The 25,636-nt window shown below is 45.0% G+C and overlaps 3 protein-coding genes across 5 annotated transcripts in view; 1 reads left to right on the top strand and 2 right to left on the bottom strand.

Annotated features, from left to right (window-relative positions):
- Nucleotides 1–6,144, bottom strand: part of GLP2R (glucagon like peptide 2 receptor) — a 40,110-nt gene extending 33,966 nt beyond the window's left edge. Inside the window, exon 1 of one of the 3 annotated variants that reach the window (XM_081850797.1) lies at nucleotides 5,852–6,144. The gene's annotated coding sequence lies outside the window, so the exon portion shown is untranslated. Of the gene's footprint in view, nucleotides 1–3,367; nucleotides 4,287–5,851 lie in introns of those variants that run through there. The other 2 variants (XM_081850800.1, XM_081850796.1) reach the window with 2 other exon arrangements.
- On the top strand, nucleotides 4,340–16,395 carry GSG1L2 (GSG1 like 2). Its single transcript, XM_081850905.1, has 5 exons — nucleotides 4,340–5,055; nucleotides 11,335–11,382; nucleotides 12,864–13,016; nucleotides 14,049–14,160; nucleotides 15,659–16,395. Exons 1-5 carry the CDS (start codon nucleotides 4,758–4,760, stop codon nucleotides 15,948–15,950), a joined length of 903 nt encoding a protein of 300 aa, XP_081707031.1. The 5' UTR covers nucleotides 4,340–4,757; the 3' UTR covers nucleotides 15,951–16,395.
- Nucleotides 16,396–21,659: 5,264 nt separating this feature from the next.
- LOC309335665 (olfactory receptor 2D2-like) lies at nucleotides 21,660–24,556 on the bottom strand. The gene has a single exon (XM_081850901.1). The coding sequence runs from the start codon at nucleotides 24,170–24,172 to the stop codon at nucleotides 23,225–23,227; it is 948 nt and encodes a 315-aa protein (XP_081707027.1). The 5' UTR covers nucleotides 24,173–24,556; the 3' UTR covers nucleotides 21,660–23,224.
- Nucleotides 24,557–25,636: the final 1,080 nt, after the last annotated feature.

Here is a 25,636-nt window from a genome sequence, read left to right as displayed (position 1 = left end):
ATGTGGGGTAGGTCAGGCCAGGCCATGGATGGTCCTGTGGTTTAGAACTGGAAGCTCCCACTTTCATCTCATTACTTAAATAAGGACAGTGAAGGAAGACAATCTAGGCATCTGTAGGCAACCTGCAGCTCTCAACCTAATGAGCCAGATGGGAGAGGCATGATTTTTGCATGCCCCTCGGCCTGCACCCTTGGGCAGGGGCCAACCTAACCAACCCCTAGGTATGCCCCTGAGGGTGACCAGGAAGAGCACCTAAAACCCAGCTACCCACTTCCTTTTCTCTATCTTAAAATGTCTTACTGGAAAGACATCTTGGCCTGAGGCAGGAAAAGTAACATGGGTGCTTATGCTCACATCTTTTCCTGACTTAATTTGGGAGTAACTGGAAATCAGCATAAGGAGATCCATCTTGTCACTTGCCACTTGGTTGGTGGACACGTTCTACAAGGTGTAACCAGGGCAGAGGTACTTTATGTCTTGTAGGGTTGCCAGCCTGGCTGATGGTTAGGAAAACTAAATGAAAAAGCACCCACGGAAAGCATTGTCTTAATGAGTCTATGTTAAAGATGCAAAAGTGAGCATGCTTTTGTGCAGTGAAAGGAAGGGAAGGGGGGGTAGAAAGAGACTAATGTGGCACCACCAGGAGTTTTGTAACGATAAGGAATCTCAGGGAAGACACAGAGAAGCACAGGCATAAAACGAACTGCAATTAGAAAGAGTTGTTAGCATTAGGAAGGAGGATTTTTAAAGGCACATTAAAGGAGGCTGAAGAATTGGGTGCAGGGGAATTGTATCAGATATGCCTGTGCCTCATTTCTCAAATGTTCTGGAATATGTGTTTGGTAAATCAGTACAGAGAACAGGAGTGTCATTTATCTCATGCTGTACACTGCTGCAAGCCTCTATATTGAGCGTTGAATTCATATGTTCCACAGGTCTGGGACATGTTTTCCTTGGTTTGGCGAAGGGGAAGGGGAAGGCAGCAGCCAAACGAAGCCGGTTGCTGTGTAATCTGCATAACCCACAGGGAGGCAAGGGTATTCGTGTGATCGGCATTGGAAATAGATCTACAGTGAGATTGTTATTATTCTAGTATTTATTTATATCCCTCCTTTCCCCCCAGTTTGGGATTCAATGTGGCTTACACAAATTAAACAAGCTAAAACTGTAGAAAAGACAATCAAAATGTCATTGAACCCCAACAGAATTAAAGTAATATTAAAAGATCCACAATAAAAACATCACAGCACCAGGTCTTTCCTCAGAAACATTTGGTTCCCAAAGGCCTGCTGGAATAGAAAAAGGACAGCAAGGAGGAAGCCAGTCCAACTTCTCTAGGACACACAGAGAAAGGCACACAATTCCCCCCCCACACACAACACAATAGCTTGGGTGAGATGCTCTAGACCTTAATAGCACTTCCACGATGCTAAATGCTCTCTGCACAGATGGCTAAGATCAGGGATGGGAACCTGTGACCCTCCAGGTGTTGTTGGACCACATCCTAACCACTGGCCATGCCAGCTGGGAATGATGGATGTTAGAGCCCAACACCAGCTGGGAGGCCACTGGTCCCTGCCTAAGAACATCAAGGGTATGCAAGATCTCACATACTTCTTTCAAGTACCATGTAGTCATACAGAAACAGAAGTGTGATACAATCTCTTTTTCTAACCAAGGCAATGGCTCACTATCTTCCTTGATTTATCTTTCTTTGTCAACTGAAGATCACCCATACTGCAGCGACCTCTTCATCTGAAAACCACAAAAAAATCTTGCGGCATCTTAAAAATGAATAGAATCTGTTGTAGCTTTAAGCAGTGGTGTAGCGTGGGTTGTCAGCACCCGGGGCAAGGCAAGTGATTTGCGCCCCCTAACCCGTGGATTTGCGCCCCCTAACCCGTGGATTTGCCCTAACCCCAGAAGTTGCGCCCGGTGCGGCCGGCCCCCCCTGCACCCCCCACGCTACGCCACTGGCTTTAAGGTTCCACAAACCTGTCGCTTTTGCTGCAACAGTCATGGATAATAATCTGTCATTATTTTTTTTTTTTAAAGTATATTCTCACCTTTACACAGGTTGCCCAGCTTCAGCATTGTGAGAAAATCAAGTGATCCCAGACCTGAGTAGAATTGTCACGTGAACATACCAGTAATTCAGGCTTCTATATAGCCACTTCCTGCTCATCAGTGGTGAGTAAAAATAAATTCCAGGTGACCAAGTGGGGGAGGGGCAAAGTTTTGGGGGGTTTGTCCTAATTGGAGTAATTAGCCACTCATGGTTAACAAATATATGCCTGGGTTACTTTTGTGGCTTTGTTTGCAATGCATTACACGGAGGCACACTGAATTAATTGCACCCCCTGCTGCAGACCTGTGTTAAAAGCTCTGCCAAGAAACTGAATATAACCTTTTAAAGGGCTAAATGGGCCATACAAACCATAAGCTGGAGAGGTCGGAGGGCTGACCTTTAATGTCAAATGGAGCACATGGAGAGGGGAGCAAAATCACCGAGCAGCCATTTCCCCTTAGCCCCACTCCAATAATGAAAGTGAAGTGGCCTAGGGGCAGGCCCAAGATATTTTGCTGCTTGAGGCAAAGGACAAACATGCCCCTCCCTCAGTTCCACACGCAGAAATTGATTGGCATGAGCATTGAATCTTACTTGAGCACTGGGAATGGGACATTCTCGTTTGCCAGGAGGACAGCTGGTTAAGTTAGTGGAGGAAAGGATAGGCTGTTTAGCATACACAACCCTGTTCTCCAACACCTCAATGGCAGCACCATCACCACCACCCACATCTGATGCCTGAGGCAGCTGCCTCATTTTGCCTAAAGTGGAGGAGTGGCCTTCCTTGGGGGGAAACGGCTAAACGCATCCCAGAGTAGAAAGGTCAGATTGGGAGGGAGTCAGATTTTACTGCCCCATCCCTTCCATTTGACACAAAAAGTACACAGACACTTTGTGGCCAAACAGGTCAATTCAGGGAGATTGACTGCCCCCAAATCAACTAAGTTACTAAAGCAAGTATGTGGAGGCTAAACCAAAGTTCAACACACTACACTGCCTAAATTAGCTAAAACAGCAAAAAAGAAAAGTTTATTGGCTTGGCATTTAATTTGAGCTCCTTTTCCCCTTTTCTTTTGGAGTCTTCCTAATGTTTGCCTCACTTGCAAATTACAGCAGTTTTTTGTTTTCCCCAGTGCCTGTACTCACTCCCACACCACCTCCAAGTTTAGGCCGTATATAACAAGAAAACATCATGTTTAAAAATATAATGCCACGGCAAAAACATGGGCACTGTACATTACTACTGGAGCAGGGAGAAAAACAGTGTTTGGTTTGTTCAAGCCGTGATGTAATACTTACACTAAATGGATAAGTGCAGAAGGAAAAGGGGATTAAACAAAAATCCCAAGGAAATGAATCTGTTATGAAGCATCCCTGATCGTCCATTACTTGAGGTGACCTTGAACAAATCAGTGTCTCTCAGCTCCAGATTTATAAAATGGGAATAGAAATGTTATTGGAATGCCTGCAATAATTAACTTGGCCCACAATCTTAAACTGATGTTTGAGGGTTTAATCAAATGGAAGTGCCATCTCCCCCTGTAGTTCTAAAATCCAAGTGCTCTGACTGCGCAATTTTATGTGTGTTTACTCAAGAGGTACAGTCCATGAAATTCAATGGGGCTCGCTTCTCAGAAATTGTGCAGCAAGGCTTAACTGAGGGCAGATCCACACCATACATTTAAAAAGAACACCCAGAACACATTGAAATTACATGGTTCCCCCTCACTCGGGAACTGTAGTTTTCCCCTCACAGAGCTACACTTCCTAGTAACCTTAACAATCTACAGCTCCCTGGATTCTTTGAGTGAAACTGCACACTTTAAATGTGCGCTGGATGTCCACACTCTAACTCCTACATCGCACTGGCTCTTTCCCATGCTACTTCCCTGGGCTCCAAGGTGTGCAGCAGCACCAGGACTTATGCAGAGGGTGCGAAACTTGACTTTCCAAACAAACAAAGCATTGGCACCTTTCCCAAGATAGTCAGGAAAGCAAGTCCCCCTGTGTTTACTTTGCACTTAATCTAATTCCTAAGTATCAAGAGAGGAGTGTGTCTGTGTTTTCATTCTTTGCTCCCCTTGCCCGCATTTCCTTCCTCACCTTTCCCTAGCCTAATCCCTGCCTCTGTGTGGTTTTGGGTCTCAGCTTTCCAGCGCTGTGGGCGTGACTTGATAAAAGTGATCACTCCTGGGGCTGACGCCTGTTTGCAGCTTTTCACCTGACTCCTTATCCCCCCCCCGTGCTTTTTTTCGGGGGAGGGTGGCTGGGTTCCCATTGTTCCGCGGGGAAAGAAATGCACTCTGTATGCTCAGAGGCATTCTTGGAGAGGCTCCTCGTGCTGAGCTCTGGCAGAGGCGGCAGGCTTTTGAGGCTCAGCCCTGTTCATCCCCGGCTCCCATCCTGCGCTGGGGGGGGGGGGGGAGGAGGCGTCTTGGCAGCTCTGCCCACCTGCTCGCCTCACCTTCAGAAACGGCCAGAGGCAGCCTGGTGACTGGCTGGATGCTGCGGGGGGGGGGGGATCGGCAATTTGAGAGCGGGGGTTTTTCCACCAGCAGGGGCTTAGCCAAGAGGCGCGCGGGGGCAGCCCGAGGGTGCCTCTCTCTCCCGCCTCCCTGCCGTGCGCCCCGTCCTGTCCTCGCTCGGCGTCGTTGGATGCAGCCTCTGCAAGGCGGCAGTCCTCAGCGCGATGGGGGTGGACCGGCGGCAGCGAGCCTCGGCGGCGCTCTCGCTCAGCTGCCTGTCGCTCACCTTCTCCATCACCGCCTTCAGCAGCAGCTACTGGTGCGAAGGGACCCGCAAAGTGGCCAAGCCCATGTGCAGCGAGCTCCGAGGGGGCACCCACTGCATCCGCTTCAACACCTCCGGGGGCCCCAACGACAGCAACGTGGTCCAGTACATCTGGGAGACCGGAGACGACAAGTTCGTCGACCGGAAATTTCACGCCGGCATCTGGTACTCTTGCGAGGAGTTGCTCCTCGGAGACGGTGAGTGGCGACCTCCCCGTCGGGGCAGCAGGGACTAGTGGTGAGCCGGGGGGGGGCAGCTGGAGAGGAGGACCGTCTGGTGGGTCTCAAGGGAGCGGAGGCTCCTTCCCGAGACGGGACTGCGCCGGGGGAGGGGGAATGGGGGTCTTTCAATGACATCCCGCGCGGCCACCGGCAAGTCACTTTGAGCCTCACTTTTCCCATCTGTAAAACGGGAGCAAGAGCTTACGCGCCCTTGGGTATTGGAGCGCAAACAAGCTATGTTGCTTCTGAAGCACAATTTGCTTTAAAAGAAATGGCTACTAATGAAGTGTAATCGTCAAAGGCTTCTTTGTGGGTTAATAGGGAGGAGACGATCCTTGTAGTGGTATGGCATTCTTTGTTGAGATGTTATCCCGCCCCCGCCCCCCCGCATTTCACATTTCTGTCTTAAGCTCGCTTATCACAATTCTCCTCCAATTCCGAAGGGGTGGGATGAGGGATGACCCCCCCCCCCAGCACTGGCTCATATAGGAAAGGTTACCCCAACAATATAACACAGACCGAGGTATTTGGAGCCAATAGTAGGAGGAACACGATATTTAAAGTGTGCAGGAGAAATAGTTAAGCAGAACTCATGTGGCATTAACTCTGCTCCCTTTTTAAAAAGTCAGTGGGAATAGGTTTTTAAAAGTAGTAGTAATAAATGATTCTGGGATAAATAATGGTAAACTCATTAACACGCACACAGTAGTATTATGGAGCAAAATGGAGTCTTAAGACATGACACAGATAAAGGAGAAAACGTTTTACTTACTCAGAAGAGTTTCAGTGTGGAAAATCAGTGCTGGTACAGCAGCAAAGGATCGGCATCGTGGCTTCTTGGCTGCGCTAGGAAATCAAAAGTTTGCAACAGAGTGGGAAAATATATTACTCCTAGTTATTTCCCCCCCTATGTAAATATAACGGCTGATCCAACTAAGTCTGTCTTGATGAAAAACTGCCTCTTTAAACTCCACATACCTCACCAAAACATTACTAGAAGGAGCATTTCACCAGAACTGCATATTGTCCTAGGGTGGAATTAAAATTTACAAGTGAAGTGTGGGATTTCCAACCCCATGGTTTTTTTTTTCAACTGCAGGAGTAGACAAGGAGGGGGTGTTTAACCCTAATTCTCCCCCCAAAAATGACCCCCTCACCTGGTTGTTGTAATCATTTTTCCTGAGCGAGAGGCAAAGCTGATTTGTGGGAAGATGTCAAACTTCTAGGGGTAAGGTTGTATAAATTTGAGTGATATCCCTTATTTCCAAAAGAAAAGGAGGAGGAAGACTATTTACAGGAAGCTTGTTTTTTTGAGGTCTGATGGTAAAAGCTAACATATTTGTTAGCTGTGTGCCATTTTTTTAATAGCGCTTCCTCCAGCCACAGGAAGTCCACTCAGTTTACTTGTTCTCATGATGACACCTTTCCTGTGGGAGAACAGATTCTTTCCTGTGGGACAATAACTTGATTTGTTGCATAGAAGCGATAGTAAGCACCTTGTGCATGCCATCAATCCCCCTTAGACATCTGTCGAGATGGCATTTGTACAATGACATTCATCTTCAGAAACACCACCAGTGTAATCTTGTTTTTTGTTCTTTGTTTAATTTGCTTGAAATGATGAAGAGAACAGCAGCTCTTGACAGCTACTCCAGAAACCAAATTGAGGCTTCAGAAAGAAGCAGGGGAGGGGGGGGGAGAGCAGCATCTCTCTATCAAGAAGAAGATGCGGAGAGGAAAAGTGAAGGATCATCTCCTGTAGCGGACCACATCCACACTGAAGCATCTTTAATTTCCAAGGCATCACTGTGCTGTTATTCTACTTAAAAGGAATTAATGGCTACTAGTCATGGTGCTTCTCAGTCACTGAGAATCACAAGTGAGGAGGGTTATCAAGTCTTGCATGTGGGCTTCCCATAGGAATCTGGTTGGCTGTTGTGAAGACAGGATGCTGGGCTAGTTGGAGCTTTGGCCAGATCCAGCAGGGCCCTTCTGTGTTCACAGGACAATAAATAAACACCTGCTGTATTTATTCTGAGATTCTGTGTTGCACACCTGTGTTTAGAGTGTATGAGGAGTGGCTGGTGGTTTTAGATAAAATGGGCTGTTCAAGAGACAAACCCTTCTAGAGACAAACCCTTCTCTCTCCCTCATCCTCCCAGGTGAATGTGTGCACAGCATTTTGTGGGTTGTTATGCTTTCCTGAGTCTCTGTTTCATCTTCCTATATGGGGAAAGAACCAAAGCACAATGTGTGCTCCCCATGGAGACAGGACTGTGTGTTTGTTGTTGTTTAGTCGTTTAGTTGTGTCCAACTCTTCGTGACCCCATGGACCAGAGTATGCCAGGCACTTCTGTCTTCCACGTCCTCCCGCAGTTTGGTCAAACTCATGCTGGTAGCTTCAAGAACACTGTCCAACCATCTCGTCCTCTGTCATCCCCTTCTCCTTGTGCCCTCCATCTTTCCCAACATCAGGGTCTTTTCCAGGGAGTCTTCTCTTCTCATGAGGTGGCCAAAGTATTGGAGCCTCAGCTTCACGATCTGTCCTTCCAGTGAGCACTCAGGGCTGATTTCCTTAAGAATGGAGAGGTTTGATCTTCTTGCAGTCCATGGGACTCTCATGAGTAAGATCAGCCAGTTAACTGAACAGGGCTGCTTGTGTCCATCAGTGAACTCCCTTTCCTACCAAAAGGGTCGTGCATCACAGAGAAGCACCCAGGAAAGCATTCTCCAGTCTTCTACCCTAAACCAACAAGAAAGTCAAAGACACCCCCGTCTCCAGTGAAATCCCCATTGTCATGATTCAAACAGAAAGATGGCTCATTCAGTAGAGCATGAGACTCTTTATCCCAAAGTCACTGGGCAAAAGATTCCTATGTTGAATGACTCTTCTGGTCCCCTTCCAATGCTACAATTCTATGGTTCCTGTTTTCTTCCTTGGCACCATCTTCTTGCCTTATTCTCCCTTAATATAAATTAATAGTTGTTGTTAAATAAGTGTCCCCCATGACACTCTTAGTTTGCAAGTCTGTACCCAAGAGAAACCCCAACTGAAGTCAATGGGGCTTTCTTCTGAGAGTCCACGTGCTTTTAGCTTCTCCTAGTAGTTTTAGTGGGGAGGGGAATGAAAGAGAGAAGGGAGGTCAACTGGGAAGACTGGACACAACATTATTACCTTCAAAGGAGAAATGGGTTGGGGAGAGAAACAATGCTTAACTTTACCTTGGATATTACAGCAAAGCTGTGGGATAAGAGTTGGATTCAGCTGAGCAACAATAGATCCTCTTGAATTCACACTATCTTTTTCATAGGATACCTGTGGTTCAGATACATATTTCCACCTGATGATGGAAACATGGTTTTTATTGTTCCGTGAGTGGGTTTGGATGTGATGTGTAAGTTGATGGCATTTGCAGTAGCATTCTGCCTAAAAATTATGAGGGTCCATGCTTAAGACCCATGTTTTTGTGCCATGGCAATGCTGGGAAGCACAAGATCCACGATTTTTACAGTATGATCTGTGAATTTTGCAGTGCAATCTGTAGCCATAGACGTGATCTGTGATTTAATGATGTTTCAGAGGAGTGGTCCCTTGTAAAAATAATGGAAATTCAAAGGGATCTTTTTTGTTTTGTTTTTGTTTAGTAGAGCCAATGTTATGGACAGCTGTGCACATATAATGTGGATGTACTTTTTGCAGAAAATTTAAAACCAAACAATCCACGCAGCTTTATTCACAGCTGTGCTGCTGAGTACGTGCACACTTAAAAATAACACACGCAAAATGAAGTGGCTGACCATTCAGCCTCAACAGCAAAGATCAGGAAATGTAGAACAATTTCTTTATTTTTATCCACAGAGCCACTCTCCCTACCTGAGGTGAAGGTGGAAGTTGCCAGAACCAATTCAGCCACTCCCACCAGCCAAGAATTAAGTCATGTATGCGTTGCTGCCTTAAAACACAGTGAGGCTGTTTTCTCTCTCACTGTGTTTCAGATTGAACTGCATGCTGCTATATATAGTGGCATAGTTTGATGTGTATTGAAACCTCTTGCTCCATGTACACACCAGTGGGTGGAGACAGGGCAGGGATATCTTAACCCAATGCACATTACCAATATTTGCCAACATTACTAGGGTTGGCAAAAATGTGTAGTCCTCTCCCCCACCTTTGTTTTTAGTCTGATTTGTGCTATTATAAACTTCTGTCACTGGTTTTAAGTAGCACTGTTCTCTGTGTACAGCTATGCATAGCTTTAGAGTTGCCCTCTATTTCTCAGTGTTTTGCACTGAAACTTATCTAAAATGTGGTCGAAATGTTGCTGTGCTTTGGCAACCATTTTGGGTGGCGCATGGATCCTAGCAAATCCCCAGCTTTGCTGACCTTTGTCACCAGCTCTGCTTCCAGTGAATTCTTCTATTTAAGAACTCAGGCCAATTCCAAACAACCTTCTGCGACTGGCATGTAACACTTCCCCCAAACAATCCTCAGAAATGTAGTTTACCCCTCCCAGAGCCACAATTCCAAACACCCTTCACAAACTACAGTTCCCATGATTATTATGTTAAAGTGGAACAAGAGTGCTTTAAATGGATGGTGTGGATATGACCTCACATAATTATAGGTACTTCTTCAAGTAAGCACTTTTTGTTTCTTTCCTGGGCTTGCAGCTAGACTTAAGTTTGGATGCATTTATACAACACCTTCAATCTAGAAGATGTTTCACATGATGCTAGAAGTCGAGGTGCCCTGAGAAGCTTACTGCCTAAGCATTAACAGTGACAGTGATGGGGTGGGAGGGGGTAAATGTTCAGAGCCATGTGTAGTGGTGGAGTTGAATTCGGAAGGATTAGAATTGCCCAAATTGTGTGGCGTGCCACTTGCACAATTAATTTGTCACATGGTACTCTACCCACACTGTTCCATTTCCAGCATCCGCCTACGTGGATAACTAACTGCACAAACTGGGCCAGTGCAATGACACAATCATAGAGATGGCCACCAAGAGAGAACTCCTCAGAGGGATAAATGGGCAAAATATGACTGACACATGGGCCGGAGTTTTAGCAGGAGGGGAAAGCGGAACTCAGAAATTCTGGTGGGAAATACAGTAAGATTTGGCAACAGCCATTTGAAGTTAGAAGAGAAGGAAGGGGTGTAGAAGGAAGCAGAACTTGTCTCTGGCAGTCAGGTTTGGTAGGGAGTGTTGGGGATCTAGGATGGTAGTCAGAGACAAAACGAGACATTTTGGGTTGGAATAAGGTGAAGTGTTAGTGGTGAAAAATAACATTTGGGAATCACTTGAACGGCATTTATAAGAACATTTAGAGTGGATAAAAAAGCTCTGCAAATGTTGCCAGGTGTTGGCCTATTTAATAGTGCTCCTGAAGTTTTTGTGTATAACTTGTGTTACATAGACTGGGAGGTAATCAGCTAGACTGAGAAATCGAAAACTGTTGGATTTCATATTGACTCCCCCAGTATTTGAACAGTGCAAGAGATGTGGCTCAGCTGGTAGTGTAGGAAACCTTTAGTCTTAGGTTTGTGGGTCTGAGCATCACATTGGGCAGAAGCTTCCTGCATTGCAATGGATTGGACCAGGTAACCCTCATGGTCCCTCCCAACTCTATAGTTCTATGATTCTATAATTCAAAGTGTATCTCTTTTTAAGATGCACGTGAACAGTGATGGAGAGGCTGACTATGTCCCTGCCCGTGTGCATTTTAAAGGGACAAGTGGTAAAAATGAAAAAAAAAAAAGGTGGAGATGGGCCATGGCTCAGTGGCAGAGCATCTGCTTTGCATGCACAAGGTCCCAGGTTCAATCCCCAGCATCTCCAGGTAGGGAATTCCTCCTGTTTGAAACCCCTGAGAGCCTCTGCAAGAGCTGGATAGACCAATGGTCTGGCAGCTTCCTATTTTCCTAGAAGGCACAGCTTGTGGAGCATGCACAAATACGAAAATATCATGCAAGAAGCAGCCCTGCCTTTGCTTTGTTTTATAGGCACAAAGTGGGATGCCTGTTCTTTTAATTCCCCCCTGGGGGGGTTGCATTCCAAATAACACTGCAGCATTTTAGCTCAGCGCGCTGGCTTCCCCTGCCATCTGCTTACAGCTCCCTTCTTGTTGCTTGTGGGAGGCTGTGTTCCTATAAGCCTTGGGAAGGTGGGAAGGCTAAGCTGGCTGATGAGATGCTCAGGTTTTTTCCCCCTTCCAAACTATAATTTGAAAGTGTACATTTTATATGCCTTATAGGTGAGAAATGTAGAAGTTTTATCAGCCTGACACCCCCGGCGGATCGAGGTAATTATATGCTGTCACTAATTCAAGTTTCTGCTCTTTCTATCTTTATGTTCGGTGTTCTGAGTCATGGGAAACACAACCCTAGAATAAATATATCCCCGTTTCTATGGGACAAACAGTGGCTCAAATCCACGTATTCTGAATGTTTGCCAAATTTGGTATCTGCGCGTATTTGTGGTGGGATTATTTATTCTAGCTCTAGTGCATATTACCTTGGATAATTCCCAAAGAAACCCGAACTCAGTTTAGAAGCTGAAGCCCAAGGTGCTTGAAAAGGTTTGGGAAATGGTGGCATCCTCCACAGGGTGGTGGGGAATAGTTTTGGGAAAGCTAGCACCTTTTGCTTCCATTCATCCTTCTGGAAAATGACTCTAGCTGTGTGCATGCTCCTGTCTTCTCTGTGTCCAGTATGCTCCCACTGCTGGTTTTGAAAGAGATATACAGTACACACAACATTAGCTGCAATCCTTGTTTATCCTGTGCCTATCCTGTCGTTTCTTAGGAAATGCTATGTTTTGATCTGTTTTTCTCCAAACCAGCTTCAATTCAAAGTGAGAAAAAGAGCAACCCCACTCTATTTTAAGCAGGGACTGTGTAAGCAGCCTCTGTCTTGGACAAGAAGTTGTGTCTCCAGGCTGAGTTTAAAGTAGCCAAATTTTGTAGGCATGGGGATTTCAGCGAGAGGAGCTGGCATGACAAACTACACCTGTTGAAATTCTTTCTTCTGCAGATCTGGCTCACTTGGCTAAGGGAATCTACAGTGGGGGACGGGGGGGCAAGCCTGGCTGCTCCCCACAGCCTTCCTCAAGTTAGTGTACAGCTCAGGAGACTGAGGCTGTGTACACATTACCAGCTAGGTAAAGTGCAGCTAGGTCCTTCTTTTTCTCTATTCAGACTGAAGTTTGTTTTGGGAGGAAACTCATCAAAACACAGCATTTCATCAGAAACGACGAGATAGATATGAATTGTGGCTAATGTCACGTGATTCCCAAGGTGGTAGTGAGAGCACCCTGGATGAAGAGTAACCAGGAGTGTGCGTGCAGCTGGATGTGATTTGTGCTCATACTGTATTGTGATGGTCATTGGCTATAAACAATAACATTTGTTGATTGGTGCTTGCAGCTAGACTTCCTGCTTAAGGTAGGTTGGGAGGCAAATAGAGGATCTGACATACTCAGCCCCACTAGGCTCATAATGCAGCTGTAACTGTACTGGAGTAAGTTGCTCTGTTCCATTGCACATATCCTGGCACATACCTATGGACTAGGGTTTAAGGATTCAAGATGAACTTCTCCTGCACCATCTGTGAAAACTCAGAGATAACCAGCTCCAATAAAAAGCAGTTGAAGCCACAATAAAGGGCAGGGCCGCAACTGTTTTAACTTTATGTGCATATATTGGCAGCTTAATGGGTACAGAATGGTGGGGAGAGGTCTTGGGGCATCTAGGATTCTCAGAGCTGCTGACCTTTGTTGTTCCAGGGGTCCTGTGGCTCTCCATTGCAGCAGAGCTCCTCTACATTGCTTTGCTTCTGATGGGCGTCGCACTCATGTTGATTGAAGTTTGCTATTCCATCAGCATGCTAGATGGGCTGAAGCTCAATGCGTTTGCTGCGATCTTCACCGTCTTGGCAGGTATTTTATTATTATTTATTAAATTTATATAAGCAGCCTTCCTCCCGAAGGAGCCCACATCTATCATTGAAAACATCAACAACAGTATACAATCAAAACTCTTAAAAACAGTTCAGAAACAACCCTCTAAAGATTGGTTTAGAACTTCTAAGTAACAATCATTGAATGTCACAGCTAATAATTTCAGGGATGATAGGAAACAGATCTTTCGGTCAGAGTAAACAAGAATGTTTTTAGACTCTTCCTAAAAGTTAATGATGAAGTAGGCAGATGCACCTAAGACCTTGGAGAGCTGCTGCCAGTCAGAGGAGACAAAACTAGGCTAAATGGGTGAATAGTCGAAATGGTGTGAGGCAGCTGCCTGTGTCAAAATCTAAGTATGTCACTATGTATCTAAGACATCTAAGTATGTCACTTCCTGGAATATGCCCCACGCAGCAGCTGCGACTTTGGGCTTGAATTCTGCAGTCCTTTTGGTCCACTTCTCATGGTGTCATTCAGTTTGTGCAATAGCCTCATACCAAATAAATCCAGTTGGGTGGATTAGTTGTGTGCCCCTCACCTGCCTCCGTATGAGAGGGGCTTTATCTTTATCGTCCTTATTCAGTCAAGTATGAACCATCAGGAGCTAAGCCTTTTCAGGCAGACAGGCTTAAGGTCTGAAGAAAAAGGTGAAGCCTCAACATTATTTGTCACAAATCTCTATCTAATGACAACAGAATTCATTTGGTATTGAGCAGCTGAAGAGATTACTGCCTTTGAAATGTTCTGTCAACCCCCCCCCCCCGCCCGCCCCTGGAATTTCACCTAGTGCTTTTACAAGCCTGGGTATACGTTTGAGTTTTTAAAATGTTTTTAGATGTTCTTGATTGTATTTGTTTTATTTTTATTGCATGGTGTGTGTGTTTTAACTGTTTGCTGTTTGTTCCCTTGGGCTGCTTTGGGAGGGGAGAGGAGGAAATCAACCTGATGGATCTGCAAACGTGAATTAAAAAGAGGTTCCTGCTAACAAAGCATTGTGAAATATTTCAGGTCTCCTGGGAATGGTGGCTCACATGATGTATACAACTGTATTTCAAATGACCGTCAATCTTGGTCCAGAGGACTGGCGCCCACAGACCTGGGATTATGGCTGGTCCTACTGGTAAGCTAGGGGGGGCAATGGGGGAAAACATAACAACAAATGGATGAACATGACCCGCCAATCACTCTGATTGTTTGGTTAAATTAGGGGCTAGTTGTGCAAAAGAGAAAAGAAAAGGGCCTCCACACATTTGCTTTTCAAGTACCAAATAAATATGGAACCAGCTAACAGAAGTAGTTATGTAGAAAGAGCCAAGTATCATGAGGAAACTGTCTAGTCAGTTTCCTAGTCCAGACACCTATGGTTCCCTTTCTGCTTAGTCGATGAGGCGTTAGTGACCAGGGAAGCACAGAAGAAAATGACCACTGTGGTCCTCCAGATGAAATCTTCTTCAGTTTGTAAAGAGGCAGCACACAATAGAGTTTGACACAGGCCTGGGGAGGTTTCAAACTTCCAAGGGTATCCCAAAGTACCTTGGGCCAGTGTGAATATTTGCCTGTGCAGTCACTTTAGAGGAAGAGTGCAGCCAGTAATATAACTGGTTGGGAATCACCCATGTGACCAGCGCAGAAAGCATTGCCCTTAGTTCAACTTGCATTCTGATTGGCTATGTAGCAGAAAATAGCCACATCCATTGTGTGTTCTCTGATTAGGTGGGATCCTGCAGTGGATTAGAAAGAAGCTCTAAGCAATAGAAATGGCAGCAAAGGAAACGGCATTAAAAAAAGCTGACACTATGGAAGGGTAGAGGTGTCTGTAGTAGGGGTTGCAGGTTCAGCCTCCCTTCTCAGAAGCATATCTTTCACATTGAAATGTTGATGGGTGGACTAGAAAGTATTACACTACAAAAGCATAATTAGTGCAGTGCTTCTGCATGGTCCTTGGGAAAGGGCTCAGTGGTAGAGCATCTGCTTTGCATGCAGAAGGTCTCGGGTTCGATCTTTGGCATCTCCAGGTAGGTCAGGGAGAGACCCCCTGCCTGAAACCATGGAGAGCTACTGCCAGTCAGTGTCCACCGTACTGAGCTGGCCTAGATAGACCCAGTGTGCTGACTCAGTATAAGGCGGCTTCTTGTGTCTGCTCTTTTGAAAATGCTCACCATACCCAGCAACAAGTTTTGCACTGGTGGTGATGTTTTTAAATGGAAGCTCCATTGTCAGCTACAAGCTGCACAAAAACAGTTACACAGCTACGTGTGTGTAGTGCAGAAGCACTTTTAAAAGCAAACAAGGTGTGCAATGGGCATGTACACATTACCAGCTTCAAACACAGGAAGGTTGTCTTTTCTCTGTGTTTCCATTTGCATGTCATTGCACACATCGGCGCAACCCAAGTTGCCTATTGACTGTCCACAGCAGCAGATGGAGTGGGGGCATGGAAGTCTTCACATGGCTTATGTGTTTTCAAATCAGATAGAAGCTTGGTTTGGGGGAAAGCATACCAAAACAGAACATTTCTCAAGAAACTATAGGTGTGGGTTGTGGTTAACATTGGGGCTTTACAAACCAGGGGTGGGAGCACTGCCATTTTATTCATGATCTTGTTGTATTCTTGACAGTCTTGCCTGGGGCTCGTTTGCCTGCTGTATGGCTTCCTCAGTGACCACAATGAACAGATACACAAAAACTATTCTGGAATTTAAATATAAACAGAAAAAACTGGAGAGAAGTTTAAAGGCTAAATCCAAGTCTTCCGATCCAGAAAAGGCTTGGACAATGTACATCAACACCATCCACAGCACAACTGGGGACTTGATGCATCACCTGACAGACATTCACAGTCCGACTACTCCTACAACATTTGCAGAATTAAATAATATCCCCATGGCACATTGTGAAGAATATTGCTAAACTATGTGACAGAGGGTTCCCCCTTCTTATTTTTTTCCATTTTTTCTTTTTTTGAAAGTAACCAGTGTTTACTTGATGCATTCTTCTGTATGTCAAGGATTGAAGTTCTAACTGCAGGACATTTTGGTGACTTGCCAAGAGAAAGCCAAGAAGAAAAACCTTCTTCCTTTTCATTTTCAATTTCCTTTGCTTCTGTCTTGATTGAGAGTAACTTCCAGAAAGCACTAAAGTTCCACTGATTTCAGTGTGGGCTGATTTAAGCACATGCTTAACATTCCTCTTGAAATCATGCTCTAAAATTGTAAGTTTGTACCTAGTGCATTTTGAATGTGTTGTTGTTGTTGTTACTACACAAAGACCAACTTTTGTACTTTTTTGGAATGTAAATGGGGAAATTATTAATGTGATTGTTCATAAGAACAACGAACAGTGAAGCTGAACTCTGCAGAGGGGTTTTCTTTTCCTTTTTTTTGAGACAAACATTTCTATTTTATCCATTAAGTGGTTGTACCTCTTTGCTTTAAGATGCCTTTAGGGGTTTTTGCATAAGCCTGTTGTTAGGACTAAGTTTGATAAACTCTGAAAACAGTTTCACCTGGTAAACTCCCATGCACTTTTTAATAACATCCTTTGAGACGCCTGAAAAAGTTCTTAGAGTGAGATCATTAAGGAAACTTCATTTTGCATTCTAACTTCCTGGTGCCAAGCAATCCCATGAGCAGGTAATTATTATCTGACTGGTAAACCTTGCCAACTGGGGTTTATACTTTTGGCTTCAGGCAAAAGTGAAGTAAACAAAGGAAGCAACTCTACATTTGGGAGGATTCAACAGCCCTGTTGTAAGGACAGCATTTCTTGGCCTTGCATGAATAGCCTAGGAGCTTATGCTAGGTGACTGTGTGACAGCAGCCATCACATGGCAGGTAGGACAAAGATGCCAAACCTGGCCATGTATCTCCAAAGTCTCCTCCTCACAAGATAACATCCACCCAGGAGAAGTGCTTCTGATCTTGGCTACTTACAAGGATGGTCCTTCTATTAGACCAGAGATAGGGGAACCTAGTGCCCTTCTGATGTTGTAGGACACAGGCTTCCATCAGCCCCAGCCAGCCTGGCCAGTGGTCAAGTATAATGAGAACTGGCATCCAACAACATCTGGAGGGCCACATTTTAGACCACCCCTGTTTTAGACTAAGGCAACCTGCTTCAGGTGGCAGCAGCTGGGTCATCATTTCAAGGACATCACATTGGCAGTTATTTAAGTAATTATATTTTTGCTAATATGTAGAGCACCATTTGGGCTTTCTTCCTCAGGCACAAAACTATATGCTACCTTCTCTGGACCTGGACCAGCAAGTAAGCTCCAGAATGTCACACATGGGAAGGGAGCCTATTTATGCTTAGAAAGTGGTCCACACACTTCACATTTATTCATCTCAGTCATCTCCACAACAGGTCTTTAAGGGAGGCTAGTATTATCATCCTTATTTTGCTGATGACTTGGCATAACTACTGCTTATACTGGATTTTTGTTTCTTGGCGACAAATAATAAAATTAGATGGGATGTGTACCAGGCAACCTAGTCCCAAAGCTGATTTATAAACAGAGCCCTACCAGGTAATCAGAGATAGGAGTACCATAGCTGATGTTAAAGTTGCTTAGATGTTGAGAGTGGTGATCTTAGCTGCTGTCCGAGGTCCTAGCAACATGGAGAGTAGCCTTACAACTCCAATAACCCTCTCCCTCAGCTCTTGGCCAGTGACCTTGTGCTAGTCTGTTCATCACATTGCTTGCTGGTTATTGAATTCTCTTGCAACCTGAGCAGCAAGGTTGTGTACTTAAGGAAATTGCTGTAGGCAAACAAACAAACTTTTCCCAGAATTTTGTGCATGGAGAGATGTCTAAATATGGCTTCATGAATTGCAAAGAAGAATATGTGAGTTTTTCTGTTATATCTAGGTATCATCTATCTATCATCTATCTATCTATCATCTATCTATCTATCTATCTATCTATCTATCTATCTATCATCTATCTATCTATCTATCTATCTATCTATCTATCTATCTATCATCTATCTATCTATCTATCTATCATCTATCTAACTATCATCTATCTATCATCTATCATGTCCATACTATTCAGCAGACAGCTGTAGACCAAGGGTTAATTAGGGGGACATGCTGCATTCTGGTTCTAAGCAAGACATGTGCATGTGCATATTTAAACCCCTCCTACTCTGTCAAAGCAGTAATGGTGAGAAGGGTGAGCACAGCGTGAGGATGCCCTGATAGTCTGTTTTTAACCATGAAGCAAACCCACCCATTATTTAATTCAATATAATTTAATATAACCCATTATATAGGTCTTATAGCTTATGCCAAAGTGCTGGTGAAGCCCTTTGGGCACTACTCTTTATATTTTCCAGGCGAAAGCACTCATGGATGTATAGCAGGGAGCTCCCCTGGCAAGTCATTGCTATACCAAAATATGGGTTGCAGAAAAAGGCAAAGTGTGGTAGCACAGGTAGATCTTGGAAATGGCAACAGTGTAGATATTCCACAGTAGGGAAGAGTAGTCAATGTGGTGCCTTCCAAGTGATGATGTTGGACTCCAGCAATGGTGGGAGCTGACCATTGGCCAGGCTGGCTGGCTTTCTAGGAGTTGGAGGCTGACACCTGGAAGTCTCCACATTGGCTACCCCTGTTCTGGAGCAAGGCTAGTTGCTAAGATGGTCATGCTTGTCATCCCAGATGGCCCTAGAGAGGGCAAACTTTTAGGACATGAGTGTTAACAAGAAATGAGGCAATGCACAACTGTGCTGTGTTTCCTTTGAAGCATCTGTTACTCTGCAGCAGATGATGCACTGGCCTGAGCCAATCTGATGGAGTGAAAGCCAGAAGAGACTACTTGATGTCATTGTTTATACATACTTTCCCCCCACACTATAAATCTAGTATTGGAAGGCGGGAAGGGGAGAACCATGCCTATTAAATAGCTCATCTCATGTTCTTTCTGATTTCTATCTGTTAATTCTTACCCCTGTGAGAACTCCAGTCTAGAAGTTTGGGGGAAGGTCCCCCAAATGATACAGTGTGCCAAGGGAGAACCTAGTGGTGACATGTCATTATTTGTCATGCCCATGGAGATGAGGGGTGGCTGACCTGTAGACTTCTAGATGACATTGGACTCCAACTGCCATCTGCCCCAGCTAGTCTGGCCAGTGGTCAGGGATGGTGGAAGCTGTAGCCCACCAACATCTGGATGTCCACAGGTTCCCTGGTGCAGACACTGCAGCTCACACTAGAGCAGCAAGCCATGGTCTTCTTTTTGTGTGTGTGTTGACAGGTCATGGGAGTAGCATGGCTTCCGCGGAAAGAACAGTTGCCGTTTCAGCTTTGATGGATGGCAGTCTGACATTATATGTGTTTATTTGCAAATAGTAAGTTCTGTTGGGCTTATTCCCAGATGTGTGTCTCTGTGTGTGTTGCCTTTGGCTATAATCCTTAACAGAATGACTTGGGAGCACATCCCACTGAAAGCAGGGTATCTTAATTTTGGCAGTTAAGATCACATTGCAAAGCTTTTCATTTATACACAGGTCTTTATTTTAACCCTAAGAAAATTCCACATTCCAAAAACTGTGTTTCATTATCTCCCCCCGCCCCTTTATTCGTTTTACCATTCTCAGCACCTTTTTTCAATCAAATGATCTCCAAGGCAGCTTACAACAGGAATACTAATGGATAAAAATGTACTTAATTTAGCTCCTTTATTCAACTGCAAAATCTGGGGTTTTGCATAATCTGGAATTTACTACAGTTAAAGGAAAAGAACCCAATAAGTGACTGGTAGCAATGTGTTTGCGGGGGGGGGGCGGTTAGAGGGTTCCTCAGAATAAAAAGATCTTACCTTTTGATAGAGCTGGAAGGCACCTCAAGGGTCATTGAGTGCAACCCCTGCAATGCAGGAACTAAATGTCCTGAAACTCTGAACAAACCTATTTTTGCTTTCTGAAGCTACAGCACATACTATGTGATCCCATCATCTCTCTGTGCACCCTGCCCACCCTTACAACCACATGGATTAGAAACTCGGGGTAGTTTTCAAAAAAGGAATTGGGTGGCTCGGGCTGTCATTTATGCCATTCTTCCAGTTTTCAGACACAGAGAAAACGCATAAAACTGAATGCATGTGACCCAAAACTCTGTGGGTGTTCTAATATCAACAACCTACAACTGCAATGCAAGCAAGTATCCCTCCATTCATTTCAGGTCATGTGGGGTGGACATTCACATAGGAAAGCGAGCCGCAATAGCAATGAATGCATCAGAGATGCTGCCCTTGCCTCTGCTGTTTGCCATAATCACTGAATGGCTGGGATGGCGTTTCTAAAGCAATTTGTACACTTCGTCTCTAGCAGAGAACATTTGCAGATAAGGACTGAATGTTCTATACCAATGAAATGTATTCTGTGTTTTAATGTATTCAACGGGTTCAATGCAGTGTGAATTGCCTAAGCCAAGCTTTGGGTTTCGGCACCGCGGCTAAGTCTTCCCGATAGCCACAGCTGGTGTCGCTTTGCTTATGATGGGTGGGGGAACTTTTTCAGCCCTAGGGCCACATTCCCCAAAGGGCCACAATCCAGGGGCCACGTCCCAGGATGGGTGAGGCCAGAGGAAGAAAGTGGGCAGTACAAGGGATGTGACTGTAAGCTACTTTCCAGCTTTGCAAATAAGAAATAGAGAGATCTCCATCCAGAGTGTAGACATATTCAATCCAAGCAAATAGCACTCAGAGAGGAGGGGCAGTGGAGAGGGGCTGGTTGGGGAGAGGGGTCATGGCTTGGGGAGAGGGACTTTGTGATGCTTTTATTTAAGTTCCTTTTTTGTTGTTTAATCGGAGCAAGCTTTAGGTCTGGCTGCAGGGGTTTTTTCCCCCAGGCAACAGCATACAAAAAAATAAAAAATAAAAAAAATATTGATTTACAAAATGCCATAAAGCTCTGTAGCATTTGTTGTGTATCTTGTACTCAGTCACATCTGGGACGTGTAAATGCAGTCTGTCTATCCCTGGCAGCCCTCCTGTGGATCTCCAGGTGCTAGATTGCTAGACTGATACTAGTTTAAACTTGTGACGCATGCAACAAAGTGTTATATGGTATCCTCACCTCCAACCATGAGTGCTCTTGTCCAAGGTCCTAGCCCAGGGGTCTGCAACCTTTAAGACAAAAAGAGCCACTTGGACCCGTTTCCGAAGAAAAAAAACCTGGGAGCCGCAAAACTCGTCATTATAAAAATAACTTTTTTGTTACTTTTTTATTATTTCTTTGTTTGACTCCTCAGAATTACTCCTCCTCATAGAAATAAACGTTAAATTAACAAGTTACCTTTTGTGTGTGTGTGTGTTCTTCACTCCTCTTCAAAACAGTGACCAGCGTACATGCCCCCTTTCAATGCAGTGACCAGCGTACATGCCCCTTACAATGTAGCGGGCGGGCGGGTGGGAAGGTGACGTCGGGACGGTGCGTGACTAACGCACGCACCGCCCCCATGCGACGTCAGAGCCAGTACAGCGCCCGCCACAGTGGGGAGTGTTGGAGCGCACAATGCGCCTCCTCCCCTCGCTAGTATCCGCCCCGGAGCCGCGGCAAAGGTGTAAAAGAGCCACATGCGGCTCCGGAGCCGCGGGTTGCAGACCCCTAGCCAATCCGTCCTGCCCTTCTCCTTGATATTCCATTCCATTATCTCCCCACTCTCCTGATTTCTGCTGTTCTCTGCACGCCCACCCACACCCCCGATAATATTATGTGGCTACTGAGTATACTCAGTCACTAGGCTGTGTTTTTGTTTAGTTTTTTTGTCCCCATAGGTGTTTTTTAAAGAAATATAGCTATTACTTCTGCAGACCTCAGAGTTTCCCCAAGTACCTTGATACTTCTTGTACCTCAATAACCCTATTCAGCTCCACTTTTATCAGCATGGTCCACCTGAATTTGATGCCAGAAGGGGTGATATAAAACAAAGATAAATGTGTGTGAGGACCGGAAGGGCTTTCATGGTCAGACAATCCCTGCAGATGCTTTCTTCATCCATGCACCTGCCAGGAGTGAAGAGAATGGAAAACCTCAAAGGTGCACTTCAAATAGTTTATTTAAGGCTGCACACATTTCAGGTTCTTCAGAGGAATGTATAAAGCTGATGTACAATCCATATAGTGAGAACTGCATCATTTTTTTGAGAGAAAAAATCCACATCTTTGAAACATGAAAACGACATAAAAGTCAACAGCAAAAGAATAATGTATCAAAGCCTATAAAATGGCACACAGTTATAGCAGAACAATAACATTATTTTAATCTTATTTCCCATTGAAAACACCAATTCTGTCACAAACGTAGTAAAATATGTCGTGCTTATCTCCAAGCACATTTAATGTCATGTTGGTTTTGAAAGAGTTTGTGCATTTTTAGACTTAGGGGACATGTGATGTGCTAAGCAATGGGGTTGTATATTTGTTTTATCCTTGCTTGCCCTAGAGAAGAATATTGCAACTTGAAATGAACTGCTTAAATCATTTCAAGCGCAGTGATCTATAGTTTTTGGCTGGCTTTGGTAACCAAAAATGGTGGTCACCTGGTTTCTGCCCCTTCACTTCCAGCTTGGCCTCTAGAAAGCTTGGCCTTCAGTCATTGTGTAGTCGAGTACACCTCTACCAACATTGGAACTAGTGAGAGGATGAATATCTCCACACAGTTGTCAAGATAATTCCAACCCACCTCTGCCTCTTCAAAGCTGGCCATTTGGTTACACTCTCCTGGGAGATGATAGCCTATTCAGACACAATTCCGGCAAGCAAAAAATGTAGAAGCCTGCACTAGAGGCTCCCCCTTTATTTCTGACTATCAATTCTCTTTCTTCTTCCCTCATGACCTTCCTGGCCAGGTGTTTTGCAATAGGTATGGCACAGAAAGCCCGTATTGGTAGGGTCTGGTGCTGGGAGACAGGGAGCAGCTAGTAAACTTTCGCCAAGTGTCTCCATAGACATACACAGAACAGGGCCATCCCTCAAGCAAAAGTACTCTAAGCCCACTTTTAGTAAAAGCCTAAGCAGAAAAGCTCTGAAGAAGACTTCCCAAGTTCCTCTAACCTACCAATAAAATGTTAAAGCTATATAAGAGGATACTGCTAGAGTGGCTTTGGCTTTTGACTCAGAGTAGAGTTTGTGTTTGTGGGTGCAAGAGAGGCATGGAAATGGAAGCCTGTAGTGAGAGTCATGTTGTGGGTGAGAATATTTTCCTACTCAATAGTTTTTTCAAAGCACCCTTCACCTCCTTGTTTCGAAGGCTGTAGATGAGAGGATTCATCATGGGCGTTACCACAGTGTAGAAAACAGACACTGCCTTATCCTGGCCTGAGGCTGAGCTGACAGAACTGGGCCTCATGTAAGCAAAGAGAGCTGTGCCATAGAAAAGGCTCACCACCACAAGATGCGAGGCGCAGGTTGAGGCAGCCCTGCGCCGGCCCTCAGCAGAACGTATCCGCAAAATGGCCACCCCGATGCGGGCATAAGAGGCGGCAATGAGGATGAAAGGCAGGAGGAGTAGGAGGGAGCCAAAGACAAACACAACCACCTCTGCCTCTGTGTAGTCGGCGGACGCCAACTTGATGACAGCAGGCACCTCACAGAAGAACTGGTTGATACGGTTTTGGCCGCGGTAAGGCAGACGCAGAGCGAAGATATTGACTATCAGGGAGTTGATGAAGCCACTAGCCCAGGCAGCCCCTGCCATCCAGCTGCAGAATCGCCAGCTCATGATGGAGGTGTAGTGCAAAGGGTGGCAGATGGCCACGTAGCGGTCATAGGCCATGATGCCCAACAGCACACACTCTGCCATGCCGAAAACCAGGAAGATGTACATCTGAAAGGCGCATCGGGCGAAGGGCATGGCCTTCTGCCTGGAGAGGAGGTGGGCCAGCATCTGTGGGACGGTGACTGAAGAGTAGCACAGGTCCAGCAGAGACAAATGGAGAAGGAAGAAGTACATGGGGGTGTGCAGGCAAGGCTCAGTTGCAATCAGCATGACCATCATGCAGTTCCCCACCAGGGTCACCAGGTAAGTGGCCAAGAAGAGAACGAAAAGCGCAGTTTCTGCCTGCACCCCCTCTGCAAGGCCCAGGAGGATAAACTCAGCCACTGAGCTCTGGTTCCACTGCTCCATCCAACATGCCAGCCAGGCGGCCCCTGTAGCACTAAGGGAGGGAGGGCAAGTGAATGGAAATGACAAGAGGCTGGCGATATCAATGCTCACAAAGGCAACTGTAGTTTTGTACAATTAAATCTCATTTCACTCTGACAGTATTGCTCTCAATAACTTTAGAGGGCCATCTGTATATTATTGAATACATTATCTGGTTATTTTTGGAAGTGGCAACCATCCAAATAAAGATGGATTTTAATGAAATAGGGAAACATCTTCACATGGGCAATAAAAAGCTAGGGATGCTTCTGAAATGCTTTTACATTCAAATTCCCCTTGGATTTCAGATTTCTTAATTGCCTGGTCTTGTTTCTGAAGTTGGTCCTGTAAGCTTAAATATTATAATTGTTGGGGGACAATAAACAATTCACATTGTTGTTGTTGTTACATTCTACTACATGTGCATTCTGCTGTATTCTTCTTAAGTATATTCTATGCTTCAGCACAGCAGCTTGCAACAGTCTGAATGCTGAAAGAAATTTGCTGAGAGACATTTGGATGAACTCCCACTGAACTGTGAACTGAATGTGAAGCTAACTGGCTCATTTTGTAAATGGATGAATGTGCCTTTTGGACACGTTGAACTTGAGCTAGAACATGTTCCCTTTAAAAATTAATTTTCATGCTCTGGACCATAACTATGATAGTTATTATTTGGTGATTTACCAATACAGATGAGCACAGAAACAATTTTGATGTGATCATACATATAACCCTCCCATTGTGAAAAGCAGGCACTAAGTTTGTAGCAGGGCATCACTCTGATCAGCAAGAAGCCAGGAGCAAAAGGTTAATGTTCCACTCCCCTATGTAGAGTCCCAGTCCAGATCAGTGTCACCTTCCCCAGCCTATTTAATTTTTTTTTTAAATTGTGCATATCATCATGTCCAAAGATGGGAATGATTACACAACCACTCAGGTACTTGAGCACTCAGTCATAATGGCCCTCTCTTTAGCCCTTGTGCTATTGTCTGCCTTCATCATAAAATATTTGGCCTTCTTGACCATTGGACCCACTACTGGTCTTGTCTATTCAATCCACTGGAGCCTGTCTCTGCATGCAGGAGAAGTCCCTAATTCACCGAGGGTTTGAGCCCATCAGCTACCCTCACCTGGTTTAGCCGGCCAGTTGACGCTGTTTCCAGGGTGTGGCCACTGCTGCATGCTGACAGCTTCTAGGAGCCACAGGTGAGAGCTGAGTTCAGGGTAGGGACCAAAGGTGGACAAACTACCCCAGGAGCAACAAGACGTTTCCCCCACCAAAGGTACTACCCCTCCTCTAACACTCCATACCGCACAAGTTACCATGTAGATTTTAAGTACATGGGAGGATGGGTGCATATTATATTTAAATAAAATCAGCACAAGGCTTTCCCAGCAATTTCACCCATTAAGAACACTTCCTCTTAGAGAGTGATTGACTAG

Source organism: Podarcis erhardii, assembly GCF_964252035.2.
Source record: "Podarcis erhardii genome assembly, chromosome: 2".
Taxonomy (NCBI): Eukaryota; Metazoa; Chordata; class Lepidosauria; order Squamata; family Lacertidae; genus Podarcis; species Podarcis erhardii.
The sequence above is the reverse complement of the archived record's forward strand: the minus strand, read 5'-3'. Positions and strand labels throughout refer to the sequence as shown.